The following is a 25,006-nucleotide window of genomic DNA, read 5'->3' as shown; positions in this document are numbered from 1 at the left end:
TCCTTTCTGTGGCCGCTGAGTCTTTCGTGCAGACCAAACATTCCCTCAACCCGGATAATCCATCCAGGCTCCGCGATGGCGACTCCCTGTTGTAGTCAACAGCGCCCCCTCCTGTCCAGCCCGCGGCGCCAACTTTCACGGCTCCAACGCCCTCGGCGTTCGTCTGAGGGGTGCAGCCACCCCTTCCCACGCCTCGAGCCTTCCCGGCTTCCCCCGCACTTCGTTGAGAGAACTACCGCTCCACCAGTCGAAGAAGAACGTCTCTCAAAACCCACAGCTACCCCTGGCTTGACAAGGAGGGTCGCTTGCCGGGGTTATAAGCGACACGCCCTGCGGAGCATTTTCTGATTGGCTCTCCTTAAAGACCGTCAAGACGACATTTCCGGCGGAAGAGGACGCGGGAGATTCGATTGCGAGCGTTTGGAGAGCGGCTGTCCGGGAGGCCGGAGTTCCTTCATGGTTGCCCGGGCTTGCCTGGGTCCTTTGCTTCAGGTGAGAAGCTGAAGAAAGGAATTCTTGGGGGGCTCTAGGTAGAGAGACTGCTGACGAGGCACTGTAACCTTGAGCTCCATTTGGATTTATTTCAAGACTCTTGGCCGTAAAAGCCGGATACGACGTTAAACGAGAGAGTCAATCCTTTTCACGTTCTTTAGTGAATGTTTACACTTTACGGTTGCTGCAGAGCCCCAGAAAGGAAAAGGCTCGACTTTAAACTGGGACATAAAAATATGTCATCAGACTACTGTGCGGAATATTGCCAGTTGCTGGCAAAGATGCTTTGTTTTGCTTTTTCAGATTACTCTGATTGCCCAGAAAAAGTATTTTACCGAATAATGCACGCAATCCAGAAACTGAAGCTTTTCTATTTTCCTTGATCTCTCGAATCCACATCTAAGATGAAAATTCAAGCCCCACTGAACACTGCCACTACCATAATCTAACCTGTGACTGTTGTATGCTGTGACAGTAGCCTTCAGCTGTTTCCCCTGTTTATCCATTCTCCATAAGACCAGGCAGATAGGTGAAAATTTTTGACCAAGATACTCACCATTTATCTTGTTTTAGATGCTTCTATTTTCCCGATGTTTTAAGTCCAAATTCCTTAAGGTAGGTTAAAAAGCTCTTTGGCCTTGCTTGCCTCTCCAACCTGCACTTACACACCCTCTCGGGGTAGGAGATAAAACCCAGGATATCACACACACTGTTCATGACATACTGAATTATCCCCAACCCCAGGTTATCTTGTATATTCCTCAAAGGCACCATCCTCTCAACCTCCAAAACTTCTTTTTATCCTGACTCATTAGTGATTTCTTAGTTTGCAAAGCCTTTCTGGTTTGGTTTGGTTTGTTTTATGTGTGTGAGTTAAGAGAACAGGATTTTGAACTTCTGATCATCCAGCCTCTATCTTCCAAGTGCTAGATTTATAGTTACGTTCCACCAAGGCTGACTTTGAAAGCATTTTTAAAAGCATCTTAAATTTAAAGCATTTTTTGACCTTTTAAAACTGGATCACAGAGCACTCTGTCATTTTTTTTATTCATTCCTCAGATAAAATTTTAAGTGCCTCCCATTATGCCAAGAAGGGCCAGGTTTTGGATGACTTCAATTACCAATAGAGACTGCTGTCCTAGGGTAAGTACCCCTCTGCCCCCTTTTTGGATAGAATTAAACAGAATAGCAAAATTGAGTATGGAGACCTATATTGATAACCTTAGCACTCTGGAGTCATGAGAATCTCTAGTTTGAAGCCAGCCTGAGATACAAAGAGACTTAAGGGCTATGGAGGAAAATCTTATGTTTTAAAAAAAATGGGTCTAGAAATAACCATGGATCTGGAAAGTCCCCTCTAAAGAATTGATTTTAAATGGGTGAATATGGCATGGCTTGGAAAGGGAAGGGAGAAGGGAGGGAGGAGTCCCAGTATTCTAATCACAATGGGCTTGGTGGTTTTGTTGTTGTTGTTGTTGTTTTGTTTTGTTTTGTTTTGTTTTGTTTTTGAGACCAGGTCTCTCTGTATCCTTGGCTGGCCTCAGACCCACAGAGATCACCCTGCCTCTGCCTCCTGAGTGTGGGATTAAAGACTTTTACCACCATTTCCAACTTTGTTTTTTGAGATAGAATCTGAAGTTGGGTGGGTAGGAAGGTGGGGGGGGGTGGAGAAATATAAGACATAGCGTATGAAATTCTAAAAGAATAAATATTAAAAAGGAATAAGCTGGGCGGGCGGGAAGCAGAGGCAGGTGGATCTCTTGAGTTCAAGACCAACCTGGTCTATGCATTGAGTTCCAAGAGAGTCAGAACTGTATAGAAAGACGATGTCTCAAAAAGGGGGGGGAGGGTGAGCTAAAAATGTTGGATATGACATTGCATGTTGGGGGAGAGACAGAGAGTCTTAAGTATTTGGCCATATGGTTAGTTAGAAATAGTATTACTTACTAAAATTGAGAGGATTTTGTGACAAGAAAGACTTAACAAAATTCGATTTTTGTTACTTATTAACTTTGAATTTGTGAGACTCCTAAATACACTTGGCTCTCCTGTAAGAATGGCATTATGGAAGTCTTTGCATGGTTGCATTGATACACATTGATGAATAGAACGCATTATTAGCCTGATCCACAACCAAATTCCTGTTCTTGAACACAATGTCCTGGTTTGTTTGGTTTTGTTCTACCTCAAATGCTCCCTTCTTAGTTTCTGTTAAAAATACCTCAGAAATGATACTAAACAGAAAAGCTGTGTTGTATGCATCAAGGCTTTCCTGGTTAATGTTTCAACAGTAGTTTTCAACATCATTTCACCTTCTGCTGTAAATTTTGTCTCTGCCTTCCGTGCATATCCATCCTCAGCCTGAGAAGTTCCCTTCTTCCTTGGGGATTTCCATCAGGTAAACCTGATCATTGACTATGCCTCAGAAAAGACTGAGCAGAGTTGATGAGTTTATTAAATATTTAGATAGAGTCATTTAGGAAAAGGATAGAACTACAATTCCAAGACACAGTGTGCTTCACGAGATGCTAGAATGTGTTTACAGTGTCTTGCTCTATATATGATCCTGTGGCTGATTCATTAACCCAAGGAAGTAATTTATGAGGCTTTCATAATTCCAATAGTAAGATGGTCTTATAAGGTGCACTGCTTAGATTTAGGGGTGAAAAAAAAAGGTGTGATCCTGTTAAAACTCAAAACTCCTAGCTAGAGTAAGTTAATACCTATTTGAAAAGTCTTCAGAATATACATCTACATACTCAGCTTTGGCTTCAGTTGCTTTGGAGTTTCTGGATTCATTGTAAAAAAAAAAAAAAATAAGGCAAACTAGATTCCAAGGTGAGGGGCTTTTTTCCCTTCTCATGTCCCTATTCACTGATCCACCCTATGTCCCTTCATTAAGTACCTTTCTCTTTCCAGTTTATCTTAACATTCAGTTATCACTCTCACATACAGGGTGGGGGGAGAGAGGCTGATATACAGTTCTGTTTGATGATAAATTAGAAGCATCTTTGGTGTAGTTCCCCCATAGAGCTTTAAGCCTAAGCCTATCAGAGGCTTCTTGGACACTGACTTAAGCAATCTCGAAAAAAAATTAGCTCTCCTTTCTGTGCCATGACACTTAGACTTTTCTCCCACTCTCCCCCCAGTCTCATTTCTACTTTTATGTGTATGAGATTAGGAGGAGCTGAACTTTCCCTTGTATGTTATTGCTAAGTTTCCTACCTACTGCTTTCATTGCCTTTTTCTTATTATAAAAGCTATACATTTAGGGGAGAAATGGCTTAGCTGTTAAGAGATCTAGCTGCTCTTAAAGAGGACCTGGCTCAATTTTCAGTACCCACATCCACTAGTGTTACCTAGTGTAACACCAGCTCCAGGACAGCACCTGGACATGGGCTCCTGCACAAAGGAGTATATGCACAGAGACAAACATACATATAAATAAATAAAAATACAAATATTTTAGATATATGTAGGTTGATGTCATTATGCAGGTGAAGGCAGGTACAGGATAGAACAAGGCCTGTCATTGGATGAGAAAGGATGGACAGGAATGAAGTTTTAGAAGCAAGAGAGGAGGAGCTAGGAGAACATGGCAGCAGATGTTAAGATTCTATTCTACGCATTGGTACAGGTTGTTATGACTGTTTTTAGGGGATGAGTGTGTACGGGATTTTGTACTGTCTAGGTAAGCAAATTATATCTTTATCAATCTGATCAGAGGTTAGGTGTGTTCTTTCATGTGGCAACTTGAGTCCGCAGTAAGAGATCCACAAGATAGGCAGTCTCTGTATGAAACCTGCGTGACAGCGACCTGCCTTGGGAACTACATGGGTGGAGAGATTACTTCTGGGCTCAGAGAGTAGCCGTCAGAAGTGTGAAATGGGATGGAGCTTAGCAGGTGAGACACTTTGCTGAGATGAAAATATCCCCCAGAGGCCCTGTGTGCCGGCTTTAGCGTGGGATAAAAGGTTTTTTATTTTTACCACAACAGATATATAACATTGTTAATGCTGTTTTGACAGAAAATACTTTTTTATAAATGAAAGTTATATTATTCTAACCCAGTCTCTCTCCTCACCCCACCCCACCTCCAAGCAAAACTCTGATTAGTCTTCCTCTTGGATTTTTCTCATGGTATCATGTACATTTCACTTATATAATTATCGGTTACATCACGTTCTATGAACGCTTATACTAGAACATAAATCTAGTGACTAGGAAAGAACTGTGTCTTTCTGTCTCTGACTTACATACTGCAACAATTGGCATTTAGCAACCGTACAGTTTATTACAAATATGTACATATAGTGAGCTTATTAAGTTGGTACATGTTTTAACTGATAGAGCTAAAAGAATATGAATATATATTTGTTTATCATATATTCATTATTCATTATTATAGATTGCATTTACATGAAGGAAACATTATGATTGGACAGAGAAGAATGATTTCTGTGTCCTTCATTCAGTGAATGAAGTGTCTTTTTACAATGTAGGTTTACCAGGTAAAACACCAATTAAAAATAATAAACTGACCTCTTTCGTTTCAATTCTTAAGTTTACCTATGAGTTACAGGGTTTTGTTTTTTAACATACGAATTTGATCCACTAGAGGGCAATAAATCCTTAAATAAAAGGCAACAGCCAACCTTAAAATATAGCAATTCATTATTGCATAATTTGAAAATCAGTTCCAAAATGCCATACTTATATTAAGTTTTTCCCGTGTTGATGAGTTGTATTATCTAGACAGGCCTGGTGGCATAGATCTGTAATCCCACCTACTTGGAAGCTAAGTCAGGAGGATCACGAATTCCAGCCCAGCCTTGGGAAACTTATAAGATGTCCCAAAAAGAGTTTGTAAATGTAGATCAGTGGTAAAATACTTGCCTAGTATGAATGAGGCCCAGGGTTCAATCCCTACACTTGAGGGAAAACATGTATACCCACAATACAGCACAGTGTCTTAGTTAAATTATAAGTCAACCCGTCTAAAGTACCTGTGTAATAAAATTTATAAATAATCTTTTGATGAGGGGAGGAAAGGATTTATTTGGCTTGTCCATCACAGAGGGAGGCTAAGGCAGGAACCTAGAAGCAGGAACTGAAACATAGTCCATGGAGGAGCTCTGCTTACTGTTTGGCTCTCAGACTCATATACTGCTCTTTTCCTTATTTTGGTGTGTGTGTTTTTGTGTTTTTTTACTCTGGTTTGGAGATTTCTCTATGTAGCCCTTGTTTTCATAGAATTTGTTCTGTAGACCAGGCTGGTGATGAACTCAAAGAGATCCACCTGCCTCTGATTCCCAAGCGCTGGGATTAAAGGCGTGTGCCACCACTGCCTGGCACTCAGCTACTTTTCTTTTTTTTTTTTTTTTAAAGATTTATTTATTTATTATATATAAGCCAGAAGAGGGGATCAGATCTCATTACAGATGGTTGTGAGCCACCATGTGGTTGCTGGGATTTGAACTCAGGACCTTTGGAAGAGCAGACAGTGCTCTTAACCACTGAGCCATCTCTCCAGCCCCTCAGCTACTTTTCTTAAACAGCAGAGGCCTACCTGCCAAGGAATGATATAACCCACAGTGCATAAAGAATATTTTTGAATGTCCACATAAAATAGGGAATTCTGTATTGGATCTCCTAAAGATTGGCCCACAACATAATCAAACGTTTAAACCTAGAGGGCTAGAGATAGCTCAGTGGGTATCACTGCTTGTTGTACAGGCTTGAGGACCTCAGTGCAGATCCGCAGTACCCATATAAAATCTAACTGCATGCATGCATGCAGCCCTAATGCTGGGATTGACAGTCTGCACTATACAGTGGGAGTCTGGGATGAACAGAAAGCGGTGCTGGGATGACAGTCTGCACTGCACAGTGGGAGTCTGGGATGAACAGAAAGCGGTGCTGGGATGACAGTCTGCACTGCACAGTGGGAGTCTGGGATGAACAGAAAGCGGTGCTGGGATGACAGTCTGCACTGCACAGTGGAAGTATGGGATGAACGGAAAGTTGCAAAAGAATGTGAACCGCTTAGTGGGCAGAAGGCAAGAAACAACACCTTTCTTCGTTCCTTTAAGAAATTATTAGAACATAAATACCAAGGAAATGAAATAAAATAAGAAAAGGAGTCTGGAGAAATAGCTCAATGGTTAAGAACATTGACTGCTTTTCCTGAGGACATATGTTCAATTCCTAGCACCCACATGGCTGAAATATCACAGGTTTCACCCATGAAGTCTCATCAACATGGCTATCCGAACAAGACTGGAACCTGAGCTGTTAGCACTAATGGTGGGTTTTTGGTGGACCCCTTTCTGTTTTTCCCTGTAAATTATATTGTAAACTGCTTCATTTTTAAAGATTTCCAAGGTGGCAAGCAAATCTAGGAGTACCTGGATGTGTTTGACAAAACTTTGTAACCTAATCATGTATACCTAAGGGTTAAAGGATTAGGGTTTCTACACTACCTTTCTGAATATAGATAGGTGGGTCTATATGTTTAACTTGTATCTACAAATTTTCATTTTTTAGCTTTGATGGGAAATTTTATTTTAATTGAAAACAACTTTTTTTCTTAGAATTTATTCTGATCATGGTTTCCTCTCCTCCATCTCGGATCTTTCCCTCTTCCTCCAACCCATCAGACGCCACACCTTTCTCTCTCTAGAAAACAAACAAGCCTAGAGGCCTAGGATAACCAAGTACTACTACTGTTTTAAATACAACAGCTAGCAATGAAATGACCTAATGACGTTCTGCTACTATCTTATCAGTGCTTGGTCAGCTATCCACAGAGAAGCTTCCTCCTGTATCTGTTGGGATATGATATAGATATAGATATATAGATATGCAGAGAATGTGAAACCTTGGAACACTCAGCCCTATCTGGATGTGTGCATCAAATCCCTCCCCTCAGGGCTCTGGAACCCTGTGGAAGGGGAAGCAGAAAGAATGGAGGCCAGAGAGGAAGAAGGACTTATCGACACAATCATGTGAAGTCACAGAGGCTAAGACATGTACAGGAGATACAGAGGCCCTTTGTTTATATGTTATAGCTTCTAGTGTAGGGCTTTCATGGGATTCCTGAGTGTGTAAGTGAGTGGATTTCTCTTTCGTGAGCCTTCTCTCCAGCTCTTTTCCCTTTTTTTTTTTTTGTTCAATTCCATTGTGTTAGCTTCTGTATTTTATTTTATTATTAGAATCCTGTGTTGTTTTCTAAGGAGAGACAGAAAGGGAGTGAAACGAGATGGAAGGCGCGGGCGGGAGGAACTGGGAGGGGCAGAGGGGAGCAAACTGCAGTCAAGATTACATCATGTGAGGAAACTTTATCTTCACTAGAAGTTGGAAATGTTGGAAAAAAGAAACAAGCAAATAAAAAGAATTTAAAAAAAAATGCACAAGAAAAGCACACACTTGTGCGCACACACACAAACACCATAAAAATTCAGAAACCACGATATACAAACAAGCAAAAGATCAGGAAGAAAAAAATGCCCAAACAAAGCAAATGAGACGAAAGTCTTTGAGTTCGTGTTATGTTAGCCATCTCCTGCTGTATGTGGGATCTACCCTTCATAGAGCCTATATACCCAGATCTATCCTTCATAGAGCTTATATACCCAGATCTACCCTTCATAGAGCTTATATACCCAGATCTACCCTTCATAGAGCTTATATACCCAGATCTACCCTTCATAGAGCTTATATACCCAGATCTACCCTTCATAGAGCTTATATACCCAGTGAGAAATCATTGTGAAAGCAGCGAGAAAATCTTCTTCTCATGGAAACATTATGTCTTGACTCAGGATTTGTAGACATATTTTACAGTTAACACATTTCTGTTAATGATCCTTGAAAAGCTATGTCTAACTGAATTTTACTTTGTCAGAATTTACTGATTTCAGACCCAAAAACATGACACAAATTGATATATCTCTGAAAAAAAAACCTAGGCTTCTTTATTGAAAGCATTTATTTTATGCCGTGTATAAGTCAATCATAGAGGGGAAATGGTAAGTCAATGTACAATTTAAAGAATTTAAAATGAAATTATAAAAGAAGAGAGCAGTGTTTTTCTGTCTTTGACATGCTTGTATAAACAAGGACTGTAAAACAAACATGAGCACCCTGACCTCTTAGACCAGTACCATTCTTAATTGCTAAATACCTCCTTTTTCTTCAAACTGTAAAATTCCACTCAAGGAAATCTAAAGACATTTCAGCTACTGGCCCAAATAATAAGCTTCTCAAAATCACTTTAGCCCATGAGTTCAAGACCAGCCTGGACAAAATAGGGAGAACTCCCAAAAGCACAGGGAGGAGGAAGAAAGAAGTTGGTTCGTGGAAAATCCTTCCCATTAAAATTGTAACCACAACTTCTATATCTTTTATAGATATGAGTAGGCTAAGTGATTTCTCAAATAAATTACTAGAGGAGACTAGTTGCTCAGAAGTAGTCATTCAATGTTTCTTTTAATTCTTTTAATAATTAAAAAGCAAAAAAGAAATTAGTTTTTCAGTATATCATCACAGGCCTCAGAATATAGTTCAGTACTTGATTACCATGTATGCGCCCCCAGATTTAATCCCCCAGTACAAGAATATTGGCACTGCTTTCACTTCTAATGAAACAAAAGATAATATCAACTGACTGGTTTTGATAAGAATTATATTCAGAAATATGAAATTCCAACTGTAGGTTTGGAGAAGTCAATGATCTGTTAAACAGTGAAGATGTCCACCGTGGGGCGCGGGAGAATGGTATTCCTGTGTGATTTAACATTTGCATTGGACCTCATGCTTGTTTTCTTTTGTAGGACAAGATAGAGGCACATGAATAGAAGACGGAAATTCCTTTTTGCCTCAGTACTTGCTCTCCAGAATTCGAGTTTTATATATCCATCATGTCAAAGGTGCTTCTCCAGGATATTCCTTGAGTCCAAAAGGTAAAAGTAAAAACTGTATAAGGGGAAATACAAGAAGACACTTTCTGTGACTCATGGCAAATGCATACTGGATTTTCCCTACCAGAACATCGGACTCTCATGGAAAATTTCAGAGTTGGTTCCTCTGTTAGTTTTAGAATAGATTTGAGTAGTAATCCAATTTCTAGAGGAAAGCTTTAAAGAGTATTTGTGGTTTTTTTTTTTTTTTAATGGTCCTCAGGTTATTTTTAAAAATATATATATATATAAACTTGGTAGTTGGCACCATGCTTACTAATACATATATAAAATGCTTGGAGACAGATCTGTTTCAGATTCTAGAACTTTGGAGATATAAGAATATTTGCATAGGCTTTGTTGGAGTATGCCTGATCTAAACTTGAAATACAAATGCTTCAAAATGAATGTGTTTGTTTGTTAGTGAGTAGTTCTCTGCAGCTCAGGCTATTCTGGAATTCACAGCTCTGATATGGTAACCCTGGTTTCAAAGTCTACAACTTCTCAAGTCATGTCAGTGCTCTGAAACTTTTGCAAGTACTCTCAAGTTCAGAATTTCAGGTCAGATATGTTCAAATTCTAGTAATCTATTGTTCAACAACTACAATGTTGTTTGGCTACATCTGAGTACCATGACAGAATCATTGTAGCCAAATATTGTTGAGAGCCCAAAATATATACATACATACATACATACATACAACGTATGTGTGTATATATATATATATGTATATATATACACACACCACCTATCTTTGTAGAGTAGAAGTAAAAAGTTGATAGCTTTATGTCTAGATATTAAATATAAGATTTTGATGGTAGTAATGCCTAGTAATATTTAAATAAAAGTAATGAACTAATAATTTTCACTAGTCACTTGTCAAGTTAGAATTAATGGGGTATGGGGGGAAATCAAGAACCTTTCTTAAAAACACAATGGAATTTTTCAAGTTCATTTTGCATAAGATTGCAGATAGGTTGCTAACATCTACTAATGGTACAAAACCAGGCAGGAGATGTAGATTCTGTGAGTGTACATATATATTTGTAAGATTGAATAATATCTACAGTATGGAATAACTATATAAAAATAACACAGAAATCTAGTACACAATACGAGGACTTCTAAAACGGCACTTATTTTTGCTGAAGATCTTTTACAAGTATACTTTCCCTATTGCAGTAAGTCATGGCGGTTAACATTATTCTGTGGAGCCAGAATGCTTGAGTTTGATATTACCCCTGCCCCCTTTTGTTTGAATGGTGGGACCTAGGTTGGCCTGAAACTCACTGTATATCATCCCAAGCTAACTTCAAACTTGTGGCAGTCCTTCTAGCTAAGCATCCCAAGAAGGGAGAATATAAACATTAGACATCATAGCCACAACCATCTCCATCATAGCTATGTAGTGTTGGGCCTAAAACTGGACAAAAAAAATCTACCTCTTGGAATTTTTATTTGGATCAGGTAGGTTAATATATATAACATACACAGAACATTTGTATAGATCAGTAACATAGATGTAATATACAGATGTAAACTATTCTTTAAACTTTGTGGTCTTTTCCAAGTGAACTAGAATATCACTATATAGCCCAGCTTGCATTGAACTTGTGGTCCTCTTGCTTCTGCTTTCCAATTACTAGGATCACAAGCCTACATCACTGTAGGATGTAGGATCTTAAAGATAATCCTTCACAGAAACTTGGGTGGAGTATCATTGTTAGCTCTGTAGGATTAGTGCTACTGAAAGACCCCCAGAGCGGGGAGACCTTCACTCAAGTCTCAGGATGATGCAACCCCCAAGAACTCACACAAGACCATCCTTGCTGTAATCACATGAGGTTTATCGATAGGAACCAGTGCACTGGGGTCGAGACTCATATCCCACGAAGGGGCATAGGAGTTCGACCCCGAGAGGCTGGGAGAAAGGGTATTTAAAGGAAGAAGCTACAACCCAAGGGGACAGGGATGGCGTCATTGGAAAATCACAAGGAAAAGCTTCCTGTCTCTCAAGATTGCTTAACTTTATGGTCAGCTAGTTTCTGGAAGAAGCTTTCTGTTATCTTTACTAGGTCTGGAATCGCATATCTAAGAACCTTATCTTAAATCCTTTTATCTAGTTCCTGTGGGGAGAGCAGGCTCAAGAAATGTGACCTTTTACTTACTTACAGGTAGAGGACAGGGTCTGGAATTTGAGGTATTTAGGGCTTCTTGGAGGTGAGATAGCATTTTTAAACTTCTGACTTCTTAGCTGCATTTTTTATTCTTTCACTACCAATTTATAAGTTTCTGTTTGCTGTGTGCTAGGCATGATGCCAAACACTTGGCAGACATTCATCTCTTTAATACAAGAGGTTTTTATGAAATGGATGCTATTGTTGATAGCCACATTTGTAGAAAACTGAAGCTTAGAAAAGTGGCTTGCCCCAAATCACACACTCGTCTAGTTAGGTACAGAAACATTCAAGGCTAAACAATGTGATTATGGTCTATGTTCATACTCACCATATTACCTCTGAACAGTGCAGTTTATACTCAAATTCCCACTTAAAAACCCTAGGAAAGGAGCTCCAACTGGACTGCTTAGATGCATTAAACCCCATTGCACCTGGTCATTACCTGTGGAAAATCAATTCACTGGAAAGTAACGTGTGCCTATTTATTTTACAATGATAATACCACAAAACTCAAGTATGATGCTTAACCTTTTCTATTTTCACTTCTGCTTTCCCTTTTCCTTAGTAGAAATCAGCCAACACAGAATACAGAAATTCTTCGCTTTCATTTATGCCACTACATTAGCCACCAAGTTTGTGATGAGTTCCCCAACCATAGCCTCTGTAGATCCTATTTCAACCCCAAATCCTTAGCAATGACAGCCATAATAAGGGTTTTGTTATTTTGTGGAGACAACTTTTTTAATCTCCTAGATCAAAGAGTAGAGACATTTCAAGTACATCCTAAAGGCTAAGGAGACAACTCAGTGAAGTATTTGTTATACAAGCATCGGAATAGAGTTCAGAGTTCAGAACCCCACACCATGCTTTGTAAAAAGCAGTTGTGTACCTTTAGTATCAGTCCAAGGAAGCAGAGACAAGATGCCTTGTAGCTTGCTGACAAGTAGTATTGCTGATCAGTTAGTTCCAGATTCAGTGAAAGGTCTTATCTCAAAGCAAAATAAGGTGTTCCTCTTAAACGCTGTGTGACCGTAAACAGAAGCAACCTTGGGAGTATATGCAGCCTATATGGGTTTGCCTAAGGGACCTTGAAGACACTGATAGTCACATTTCTTATCTCAGTGCTGTCCCAGCCTAGCTTTTTGACAGGTATGTTTAGGAAGCCCTGGGGCACAGTGGCTAGGGTTCACACTGCCTGGGTCTTCATGTATATCCACACCAAGCTGGAGAATAAGGAACATGTGATTGAGGCCCTGCATGGACTCAAGATCAAATTCCCTGGCTACCAAAAGAGTCACATTTCACAAAGGAGGGGATATACCAAATTTAATGCAGATGAATTTGAAGGCTGAAAAGAAGCTCATCCTGGTGGCTGTGGGGTCAAACATATCTTCCCACCAACAATGAAGTAGGGTTCCTATTTCTCCACATCCTCACCAGCATCTGCTGTCACCTTAGTTTTTGATCTTAGCCATTCTGACTGGTGTGAGGTGGAATCTCAGGGTCGTTGTGATTTGATCCATTCTTATTGCCCTGTACAAAGCTTAAGTACAAGTAGATCAAGGGCCTCCACATAATTATATTAAACATTAATCGGATTATTTGGTTCTCTGGAATCTAACTTGAGGTCTTTGTTTATATTAGATAATAGCCTTCTAAGGGATGTAACATTGGTAAAGACCTTTTTCCAATCTGTTGGCTGCCATTTTGTCCTGTTGACAGTGTCCTTTGGTATACAGAAGCTTTGCAATTTTATGAGGTCTCATTTGTCGATTCTTGATCTTAGAGCATAAGCCATTGGTGTTCTGTTTAAGAACTTATTCCCTGTGCCTATGTGTTTGAGGTCTTCCCCACTTTCTCTTCTATTAGTTTCAGTGTATCTGGTTTTATGTGAAGGCCCTTGATCCACTTGGACTTAAGCTGTGTACAGGGCAATAAGAATGGATCAATTTGCATTCTTCTACATGCTGACCTCCAGTTGAACCAGCACCATTTGTTGAAAATGCTTTCTTTTTTCCATTGGATGGTTTTAGCTGCTTTGTCAAAGATCAGTTGTGTGGGTTTATTTCTGAGTCTTCAATTTTATTCTGCTGAAATACCTGCCTTTCTCTGTACCAATTCCATGCATTTTTTTTTTTTAAATCACAATTGCTCTGTAATACTGCTTGAGGTCAGAAATGGTGATTCCCCCAGAAGTTCTATTATTGTTCAAAACAGTTTTCGATATCCTGGGTTTTTTTGTTATTCCAAATGAATTTGCAAATTGCTCTTTCTAAATCTATGAAGAATTGAGTTGGAATTTTGATGGGGATTGCATTGAATCTGTAGATTGCTTTTGACAAGGTGGCCATTTTTACTGTATTAATTCTGCCAATCCATGAACATGGGAGATCTTTCCTTCTTGTCATATAGATCTTCCACTTGCTTGGTTAAAGTCACACCAAGGTATTTTATATTATTTGTGGCAATTGTGAAGGGTGTTGTTTCCCTATTATCTTTCTCAGCCTGTTTATCCTTTGAGTAGAGGAAGGCTACTGGTTTGTTCAAGTTAATTTTATATCTAGCCATTTTGCTGAAGTTGTTTATCAGTTCTAGGAGTTCTCTGGTGGAATTTGGGGTCATTTAAGTATACTATCATATCATCTGCAGATATTGATATTTTGACTTCTTCCTTTCCAATGTCTGTCCCTTGTATGTCCTTTTGTTATCTAATTGCCAGGACTAGGGCTTCGAGTACTATATTGAATAGGAAGGGAAAGAGTGGGCAGTCTTGTCTAGTCCCTGATTTTAGTGGGATTGCTTCAAGTTTCTGAATGGAGATTTAGTTTGAAGTTGGATACTGATTTGCTGTATATGGCTTTTACTATATTTAGGTATGGCCTTGAATTCCTGATCTTTGCAAGGACTTTCCATGAAGGGCTATTGAATTTTGTCAAATGCTCTCTCAACATCTAATGAGATGATCATGCGGCTTTTTTCTTTAAGTTTGTTTATATAGTGGATCACATTGATGGATTTCCATATATTGAACCATCCTTGCATCCCTGGTATAAAGCCTCCTTGATCATGCTGAATGATCGTTTTGATGTGTTCTTGGATTCCATTTGCGAGAATTTTATTGAGTATTTTTGCATCGATATTCATGAGGGAAATTAATCTGAATTTCTCTTTCATTGTAGGGTCTTTGTGAGGTTTAGGTGTAAGTGTAATTATGACTTCAAAGAACAAATTAGGTAGTGTTCCTTCTGTTTCTATTTTGTGGATTACTTTGAAGAGTTTTGGTGTTAGGTTTTCTTTGAAAGTATGATAGAATTCTGCACCAAACCCATCTGCTCCTGGACTTTTTTTTGGTTGGAAGACTTTTTTAATGACTGCTTCTATTTCTTTATGGGTTTTGGGACTGTTTAGATGGTTTATCTGATCTTGATTTAACTTTGGTACCTGGTATCTGCCTAGAAAATTGTCCATTTCTCCAGAATTTCCAGTTTTGTTGAGTATAGGCATTTGTCGTAGAATCTGATAATTTTTTTAATTTCCTCAGATTCTGTTGTCAAGACTCCCTTTTCAGTTCTGATTTTGTTAATTTGGATACATTCTCTGTGCCCTCTGGTTAGTCAGGCTAAGAGTTTATCTTGTTGATTTTCTCAAAGAATCAGCTCTTAGTTTTGTTGATTCATTGTATAATCCTTTTTCTTTCTGCCTGGTTGATTCCTGCTCTGAGTTTGATTATTTCCTGCCATCTACCCCTCTCAGGTGTATTTGCTTCTTTTTGTTCTAGAACTTTCAGGTGTATTGTCAGACTGTTAGTATATGCTCTCTCCTGTTTCCTTTTGGAGGCATTCAGAGCTATGAGTTTTCCTCTTAGCACAGCTTTCATTGTGTCCCATAAGTTTGGGTATGCTGTACCTTCATTTTCATTAAATTCTAAGAAGTCTTTAATTTCTTTATTTCTTCCTTGGCCAAGTTGTTATTGAGTAGAGCCTTGTTCGGCTTCCATTTGTATATGGGCTTTCTGTTGTTTTTGAAGACCAACCTTAGTCCATGGTGATCTGATAGGATGCATGGGATTATTTCTATCTTCCTGTATCTGTTGAGGTCTGTTTTGTGACCAATTATATGGTCAGTTTTGGAGAAGATACCATGAGGTGCTGAGAAGAAGGTATATCCTTTTGTTTTAGGATGAAATGTTTTATAGATATCTGTTAAATCCATTTGATTCATAACTTCTGTTAGTTTTACTGTATCTCTGTTTAGTTTCTGTTTCTATGATCTGTCCATTGATAAGAGTAGGGTATTGAAATCTCCTACTGTTATTGTGTGTGGTGCAATGTATGCTTTGAGCTTTATAGTAAGGTTTCTTTTATGAATGTGGGTGCCCTTGCATTTGAAGCATAGATGTTCAGAATTGAGAGTTCATCTTGGTAGATTTTTCCTTTGATGAGTATTAAGTATCATTTTTTTTGATAACTTTTGATTAAAACTTGATTTTATTCAATATTAGAATGGCTACTTCAGTTTGTTTCTTGGGACCATTTGCTTGGGAATTTTTTTCCAGCCTTTTACTCTGAGGTAGTATCTGTCTTTGTCACTGAGGTATGTTTCCCATATGCAGCAAAGTGCTGGGTCCTGTTACGTATCCAGTCTGTTAGTCTAGGTCTTTTTATTGGAGAATTGAGTCCATTGATATTAAGAGATATTAAGGAATAGTGATTGTTGTTTCCTGTTATTTTTGTTGTTAAAGGTGGAATAATGTTTGTGTGGCCATCTTCTTTTGGGTTTGTTGAAAGAAGATTACTTTCTTGCTTTTTTCTAGGGTGTAATTCCCTTCCTTGTGTTAGAGTTTTCCATCTGCTATTCTTTTTAGAGCTAGATTTGTGTAAAGATATTGTGTACATTTGGTTTTGTCATGGAATATCTTGGTTTCTCCATCTATGTTAATTGTGAGTTTGGCTGGGTATAGTAGCCTGAGCTGGCACTTGTGTTCTCTTAGTGTCTATATGACATCTACCCGGGATCTTCTCCAGCTTTCATAGTCTCTGGTGAGAGATCTGGTGGTCTGGTGTAATTCTGGTAGTTCTGCCTTTATATGTTACTTGACCTTTTCCCTTCTTTCTTTATTTTGTGCATTTGGTGTTTTGACTATTATGTGACAGGAAGAATTTCTTTTCTGGTTCAATCTATTTGGAGTTCTGTAGACTTCTTTTATGTTCATGGGCCTCTCTTTAGGTTAGGAAGTTTTCTACAATAATTTTGTTGAAGATATTTACTGGTCCTTTAAGTTGGGAATCTTTGCTCTCTTCTATACCTATTTATTATCCTTAGGTTTGGTCTTCTCATTGTGTCCTGGATTTCCTGGATGTTTGAGGTTAGGAGCTTTTTGTGTTTTGTTTTTGATTGTTGTGTCAATGTTTTCTATGATATCTTCTGCCCCTGAGATTCTCTCTTCAATCTCTTATATTTTGTTGGTGATGCTTGCCTCTATGACTCCTGATCTCTTTCCTAGTTTTCTATCTCCAGGGTTTTCTCTCTTTGTGATTTCCTTATTGTTTCTAGTTCCATTTTTAGATTCTGTACAGTTCTGTTCAATTCCTTCACCTGTTCAGTTGTATTTTCCTGTAACTTTTTAAGGGATTTTTGTGTTTCTTCTTTAATGGCTTCTACTTGTTTACCTGTGTTGTCCTGTATTTCTTTAAGGGAGTTATTTATGTCCTTAAAGTCCTCTATCATCATCATGAGATGTGATTTTAAATTCAAATCTTGCATTTCCAATGTGTTGGGATATTCAGTATCTGCTGTGGTAGGAAAATTGGTTTCTGATGATGCCAAGTAGTCTTGGTTTCTGTTGCTTAACTTCTTGTGCTTGCCTCTCGCCATCTGGTTATCTCTGATGTTTGTTGGTCTTGCTGTCTTTGACTGGAACTTGTCCCTCCTGTGCGCCTGTGAGCCTGTGATCGTAGGAGTGGGAGCACTCCTGGGAGACCTGCTCTCTCCAGCCAGGCTTTGGGTCTAGAGGGCTGTGGGACAGCCGTAGCCCTGGGCACAGGTGGAGACCAGAAGGATGCTGTCCCAGGCTGCTCCATGGTTCCTGTGCCCTGTATGATTCTGGTCCCTCTTTGGGCTGTCAGTGAAGCAAAAGTCGGGTCTCACCTGTGGGCTTAGGAGTGGGAGCACTCCTGGGCGACCAGCTCTCTCCAGGCAGGTTTTGGGTCAGGAGGGCTGTGGGGACAACCTTCGCTCTGGGTGCAGATGGAGACCGGAAGGGTTTTAGCCATGCTTATGGTTGTAAGAAGGAATCTCAGAATTGTTTTGATTTGCATTTCTCTAATGACTAAGGATATTGAGCTTCTCAGCCATGAAAGATACCTCTGATGAGAATTCTCTGTTTAGCCCACTTTTTACTTGGGTTATTGGGTTTGTTCATGTCTACTTTCTTAAGGTCTTTATATAATTTAGATATTAGTTCTCTGTCAGATGTACAGTTGGTGAAGATCTTTCCTATTCTGTAGGCTGCCACTTTGTCCTACTGATTGTGTCCTTTACCTTACAGAAGCTATTCAGTTTCATGAGGTCCCATTAAATAATTGTTGATCGTAGTGCCTGAGCTGCCTGTGTTCTGTTCAGGAAGTTATGTCCTGTACCAATGCATTCAAGGCTATTCCCCACTTTCTCTTCTGTGTGTCTGGCTTTATGTTGAGGTCTTTGATCCACGTGGATTTGAGGTTTGTGCAAAGTAATAAATATGGATCTATTTGCATTTTTCTATATGCAGATATCCAGTTAGACCAGCACCATTTGTTAAAGATGCTTTCTTTTTTCTATTCTATGGGTTTTTTCCCTTCATTGTCAAAAATCAAGTGTCAGTAGGCATATGGGTTTATTTTTGGGTCTTCAATTCTATTTCATTGATAATCTGTCTTTTTATGCTAATATCATATAGTTTTCATTACTATTGCTCTATAGTACAGCCTGACAGTCCTCAGGAAGGTAGTCAGAGCTGTGGGCCAGATAATGGGGCTCAGGGGACCCCTCGTAGCTCCAATTACCATGTGTTTAAAGGATCAGTATTCCAGAACATGAAAAGTAAAGATAACAATTATAAGATATTACAAACAAAAGTAGGAAAAAAGCACCTAGGCCTATAGCTCAGTGGTGAAGAATTTGCCTAGCATACAAATAAAGAGAAGTTATAATAATTACAGCAATAGTAGCGAGACTAACACATTAGTTTGATAAAAATCTGTACCATAGTGTTCACTTAACTTGTCTAGTTTTATCTTTCCTCTGCATTCGATTTTATACCCAGGGCCCTCAAGATTTTAAACTAATGGTCCCAAGACCAAGCAGTATAGAACATGAAATTTACACTTGGTGCATATTTTTACTATCCTTTGGCTACAGTTGCATATTATCTTGAAAACGTTTCATTGTATCCTTTTATGTGTAATTTTTATAATCTAATATTCTTAACATATCATGATTAAAGTAATTTTGAGGAGTAGAGAGGTCATAACTCTGGCCCAGGACATTCAATACCTCTGCTTTCCAAGCGCACCTGTATTCACATGCCTAATACAGGTACAGACCCATATACATAGTGAAAAATAAATCTTTTAAAAGCTAATATATTAATTTTCAGGATTTTAAGAAAAATACAAATAAATTCTTGGTGTATAACTATTCAAGGTTATTCTTTTGTTATACTGTTTTCCATCAGTTTCTGAGCAGTCTGGTATATGTGTCTTCCAGTTTGGTACTACTAAAATCTATAAAGAAGTTTATTGACCTAGGTGTAGTAGTACATGAATGTACTGCCGTCCTCCCGGAGGGACAGGTAAAGGATGTCAAGAGTTCCCAGGTGACCCTAGCTGTATAACAATGGGGCCAGTTCTCTCACCCAACACCCTGTTTCAGGAGGGAGAAAGAAAGGTTGTTAGCCAGAAAGAATTGAAGAATTGAATTTATTAGGAATATTTGTATACAAACTGTTCTAAATTTGGACAACTCTATGCTTTCTCTCCCACTTTTCTAGGTTTACTTGTCCCAAGTGTGGCTGTACCGGTGATGCTGAGAGTGCCAACTACAGATATAGACTGTCCTTGAAAGTGGCAGAGTCCAACACGTTATTTGTCATTACTGTGTTTGGGAGCTGCTTAGATACTTATTTTGGACTCACTGCTACTGGTTTACACAGGTAAGAATCTTTAAGGCATTTTTTTACCTGACTGCTTGTTCATCTTGCTAATAGTATTTAGAAATACGTGTCTTGAGGGTATTTGTCGTTTACTAAAAAGCCCTTTATCTCAGGCAAGATATCAACTGAGAAAGGAAATTTTCTCAAAAATACATAATTGTGTTTTAAGTTCAGAGTAACTATTCTGCAACTAAAATATTATAAAACTCTAATCTAGGTTAGACACTTTACAGATTCATCCCTTGAGCTTGACCTAAAAGACACAGCCTTGAGACTTTAAGAATCCATACAAGTGAAATATTTTCTCATTTTCAACCTTCTTCTCTCTTCACCTAGTCATTTTTCAGGAGAAATGTGCTCACATCATTGTACTTCAAGGCAAAGTGAAGGCGAGGGACACTAGAAGGACCTCAAAGACCGTTCCTACCACGCTTGCTTTTACTTAGTATAATTGCAGGCTCTGAAGATTAAGTGAGCATCCATACCCCCCACCTCACCCCCAACACACACACACACACACACACACACACACACACACACACACACACACACACACACATATACACACACAGCTACAGGTTGAACCAAGCGCAGACTTACCTGTGCTAGTCCACTAAGCTTCCTTCCCAGACCTTGCAGGCATTTGTTCACATCTGATAGTGGGTTTGGGAGGGAGCTTTAACTATCTATCTCTCTCCTTCTGTGAGCAGGAACAGACAATAGGGACAAATTGTCATGGTCAGACTTCTTTTTCCTCTGTATGGAACTGACAGGGTTCATGACATATTTGAAAATATTGTGTCTTCTGATTTTACTGCAACATAAAATTTCAAAGCTTACCACTTCTTTTTCTTTCAAAGGTACCTTAAGGATTCTAGTAAAATCCCAGAAACCCTGGACAGTGGTAGAACTCAGAGCCTGTTGACCACAGCAGTAGAAAAGTGTTTTGTTGGACAAAGCTTTGTGTTTGGAGTAACGGTAATTGGAGCATCTTTCTTTTAAATGTCCTCTGTACTGAAACGATTGTAATTTCCCACACTGTTTTTAACAGTGCATAGATAGTAAAGCCTGTAGAAGCACTTAAAACTAAAACTAGTTTACATGTGATCTGCTTAAATATTATAGGTTACAACTCCCTATTTCAAAAGCCATAGAAGTTCAATTCAATGTTTTCAGAGCTTTAAAAGGAAGAATTTATTATGAATTAGAAAATGTATTAGATATTTGGTTTTAGAAGACTTTTTATTTTACTCTAAATTCTGTACCGATTACATAATAAATATCTATGTCTTCTATAAAAGGAGAGAAACAACCCTAAAGGTAAATATCTGAATATTGATTAAAAACATTAAGAGTAGATTAAAGCCTGTTGTGGTGCTCGCTTCGGCAGCACATATACTAAAATTGGAACGATAAAGCCTGTTGTGATGATGTACACCTTTACTCCTAGCACTCAAGAGACAGGGCTAGTTAGATCTGAGTTCAAGGACAGCCTGATCCACATAGCAAGTTCCAGGCCAGCCAGGGTCTCATAAAGAATAAATTTAGAAGTATGTTCTTAAATACTTAACAGTAGAAAAGTTTTAAAATGTACCAACTCTGAAGGAGTAGTAACAAACTGATCTAGACTAAAAGTATTAGTGGAAATTTGATTGTACTCTAAATGGGGTATAGTGGAGAGAATATAGCACTACCAAATGGGTACTAAACCCCAAAACAGATAAACCAAGAGCTAAGGAACTTTACTTGGTTAAAATATTATATAATTTAGTTTCCTTTTTCTGTTCTTTCTTTCACAAATACAATAGTACCATCATTTATAACAGAATACTGTTTGCTAAGTATTGTGTGATTGTATTATTGTTAATCAAATAATCTTTGTTTCATAAATGAGAGGAGTTAGGAAGCATATCTGGGACCCCAGCATCCCTAGTAACTGCTGAAACAGGACTGGAAGATAAGTCTCTGTCTATGTTCACAGTCTTCGATGTGTGCTAGTCTTTCAGTAACAGTAAAGGAGTTAGAGTTAGCATTTTATTTCCTTTAACCTTTAAATTCCTGCTCCCTGTTTCCTCCTTGAACCAAGAGAAAGTTATTTTGTTCTCATTTAAATTCATTTACTTCTTTCACAGAACTTTGGAGATGTATGTGGACACCATTCCAATTGCAGTAACTTCCAGCAGCCTTGCTGTAAGCACAGAGGAGAAGTCAGGACACTCGTAGCCTCCCAGATCGTCCTGCCTGACCCGCGTGTTACAGGCTTCACTGTCATTGACTATTTACATCCGCTTTTACACAGGAAACATCACTGTGACTCTCAGGACCATAGCAGCCAGTCACTCACTTCAGATCACTCAGACAGCGAGTTCAACAGCATACAGGGCTCTGGGAATACATCCTGGGTTTTGGAGTCTAGCAGAGAGGACTTTTTCAGATTCTGGCAGCCATCTCTTGAGCTGACGTCTACTGATTCACACATAACATCTAATGATGACTTCCCACCTTCAGAACAGCTCGTGGCCAGTGGTACTCCTACCCAAAACGGACACTGCGTCTCCTTCTCTGAGGTCACTAGTTCTAACAACTGCCACGATTCCCTCCAGAGTTTATGGAGCTTTGTTTCTTGTATGGACAAGAATAATACAACAGGAAAGTTGGGTGAAGAATTAGGTTTACTGAGTCCAATTTGCAGCAGTTGTCATGAAAGTAGACTGACTGACTCTAATTTTTTCCCTTCACAAATGCAAAAACCCTTTAAGGAACATAATTTAGAATGCTATAGTAAAGCAGAAAAAAATGATTACTCCCAGTATGATATCCCATGTTACCAGCATCGTGAAGTAAATACCACCATTCTTCAACAGGGATCTTCTGCATTTTCATTGTCATCACTGAAACCCGAAGAAACAGCGAGTGCTTCCCAGAAGTCTGACTCCTTGATTTGGGATGATATACCATTCTCTGAAAGCCTGAACAAGTTTCTAGCAGTTGTTGAAAGTGAGATTGCTGTAGCTGAGATAGATACTCAGAATAGAAAGCAGGGTACAGATAACAGCACTGATAAATGCCACAAAAACTACAGCAGATTATCATTGACTCCTCTGAGAGATACTAGAGCCTTAAATACGCCGCCTTTCGGCTTAAGGTCATCACAAGCAATGAGAGAAAACTCAAGGAGAGAGGCCTTCTTTTATAACAGTAAGTCTAGTTCAAGTTCTCAAATCCAAAGAGAATCACATCCAGACAAGGCAGCAGCGGCTGTCTCTATAGGCAGTAATAGGAGCGATATCTCCAAGGATTTTCTACCAGATACTTGTTCATCAGCTCTGTTTACATCTTCAGATGACATGGAAGCCTCCATTAGCCAAAAGAGGACTAGTGGGGTCCTGCAACAAAGGAATGAAATTTCGTGCAGGCTCAGAACCTCAATAAGTGACTGTTCTGATCTCAGTAACAGCTGTTTTACTGGATGTGAAGAAAAATCGCATTCAGGAACAAAAGAAAAATTGGCAATACAAAACTGTTCTAAAAAATACAATGATGTTTCTGATCTTCACAAATTAGAAAATAAGCGGAGTTATAGATGGCCGGAAAAGCAAGATGACAATTTCACAATTAGCCGGAAACTCACATATCCTTTAGAGACCTTTCGCGGGAGCCCAAAAAGCATATCAAAAGAAAAGCCTTATAGGCCTAGCAATAATAACTTAACACAAAGTTCTTCTGCTGATCATGAAGGCAGCTACAATGCTTCTGCTGATCTTTTTGATGATTTTGCTAAAGATAAGGACACTGAAACAGAAATTACCAAACTACCGCAAGATATTTTGTTACCACTGGAAGCATCTTGCACAGAAAATTATCCTATAAATGAGAACTGCAACCATCCTTCACAAAAACTCTCCTTGCAAAGCATATCACCCTCAGAGTATCAAAGACCAAGCTCTCAGTCAGACTCAGAATGTGATTTTGAAGAAAGCCAAGAAGACTTTGTTCCATGTTCACAGTCAACTCCAGTTGCAGGCTTCCACCAAAGAATTCATGGCTTAAATGGTGCTTCCAAAATACTGCCTTCCTTCTATTCACATCTTAATGCTAATTATAAAAACACAAACATTTCTCCTCTAACTGGCAAATGTCAAGCCACCCCAACCTGCCCAAAGAATGTAAAAACATCTACGCAGAAGCTCAACCACTGCCCTGCTGCTGAGTGCCTTGAAAATGATATGGATGAATGGGTCCCCCCTACTACTAAAAAAGTATTTATTTCAGATGTTTGTGGATTGAGAGTCACGTGTTTAAGAAAATGCCTTGCTGTCCATTATTCCCCTGACCAAAAAGAGTTACCAAGGAAGAAACTGATAAAAGTCACACATAAAACCAACAAATAATTAAGAAGTTAAAGACTATATTTTGTACCAATAATTACAAAACCAAAAGTGTCTTAAGTGTGATTGTAAATGATCAGGCTGAAAGTAGGAAAAGTCCATTTGGGGATGGCCTTTCAGGAGTCAAGTGGAAGTCATCTTCCCTTTTCATAATACTTCAGTGTCTGATAAAAAAAGTACTTGGTTTACTCAAAGTATTTCCATATAAAGTCATAGGAATCCAGTTCCCAGAAATTTTAAGCAATGGCAAATCTATTTGGAAATTTTTGCTTTCACTGATACAGAGAGCAGTCTATATTTTGAACACTTACAGAAAGTCATTAATAGAAAATGGACTGTACTGTGTGCTGTTGGATCTTTCAAGATTTTCACCATGGCTTTTTTTTTCCTCCAGAATACTGTAATTTAGATAACTGAGCACTTTTCCTTACATTGACTGTATTAATATGTTGGTTTTGTATATTTAAAAGTATTTGTTAAAATATAGACATACAGAAATAAAGTCTTTACAAATTAAAATATCTTTTTTGTCGTAAGTTTGTATGGATTATTTGGAAATTTCACACCATTCACCTAGATCACACTTACTTTCCAGTCCTTCCAGGTCTGCCTGCTACCTTTGTGACCTATCCTGCCACCTCTGCCCCACCCCCCCATAAAAAAAGAAAAAAAAATACTAGTCGATTTTGTGTTCCCTGTATATTCACTGAAACATGTTGACACTCCCAGTCGTCTTTCATGTAAAGAAATCGTAGTTTTCCCCACTCACACCCCTGTCAGAAGCCCTCAGTTGT

The 25,006-nt window shown here is 38.8% G+C and overlaps 1 protein-coding gene and 1 pseudogene across 1 annotated transcript; both read left to right on the top strand.

The window, feature by feature from the left end:
• The first annotated feature begins 420 nt into the window (after positions 1-420).
• Positions 421-24,731, top strand: Ddias (DNA damage-induced apoptosis suppressor). Its single transcript, NM_001126294.1, has 6 exons — positions 421-492; positions 1,552-1,635; positions 9,327-9,455; positions 19,663-19,824; positions 20,685-20,802; positions 21,957-24,731. The coding sequence occupies exons 3-6, from the start codon at positions 9,343-9,345 to the stop codon at positions 24,213-24,215; spliced, it is 2,652 nt and encodes an 883-aa protein (NP_001119766.1). The 5' UTR covers positions 421-492; positions 1,552-1,635; positions 9,327-9,342; the 3' UTR covers positions 24,216-24,731.
• Positions 12,624-12,733, top strand: LOC120100343 (small nucleolar RNA SNORA70; annotated as a pseudogene).
• Positions 24,732-25,006: the final 275 nt, after the last annotated feature.

This window comes from Rattus norvegicus, chromosome 1 (genome assembly GCF_036323735.1).
Source record: "Rattus norvegicus strain BN/NHsdMcwi chromosome 1, GRCr8, whole genome shotgun sequence".
Classification (NCBI taxonomy): Eukaryota; Metazoa; Chordata; class Mammalia; order Rodentia; family Muridae; genus Rattus; species Rattus norvegicus.
This window is presented reverse-complemented; position numbering and strand designations above follow the sequence as displayed.

What these genes read in the sequence shown, in the direction of transcription:
- Ddias (NM_001126294.1), top strand. Translation starts at nt 9,343, where the DNA reads ATGAATAGAAGACGGAAATTCCTTTTTGCCTCAGTACTTGCTCTCCAG. An exon ending in ATATTCCTTGAGTCCAAAAG is followed by an intron (nt 9,456 to 19,662) that starts GTAAAAGTAAAA and finishes CCACTTTTCTAG; the next exon opens with GTTTACTTGTCCCAAGTGTG. An exon ending in GCTTTGTGTTTGGAGTAACG is followed by an intron (nt 20,803 to 21,956) that starts GTAATTGGAGCA and finishes CTTCTTTCACAG; the next exon opens with AACTTTGGAGATGTATGTGG.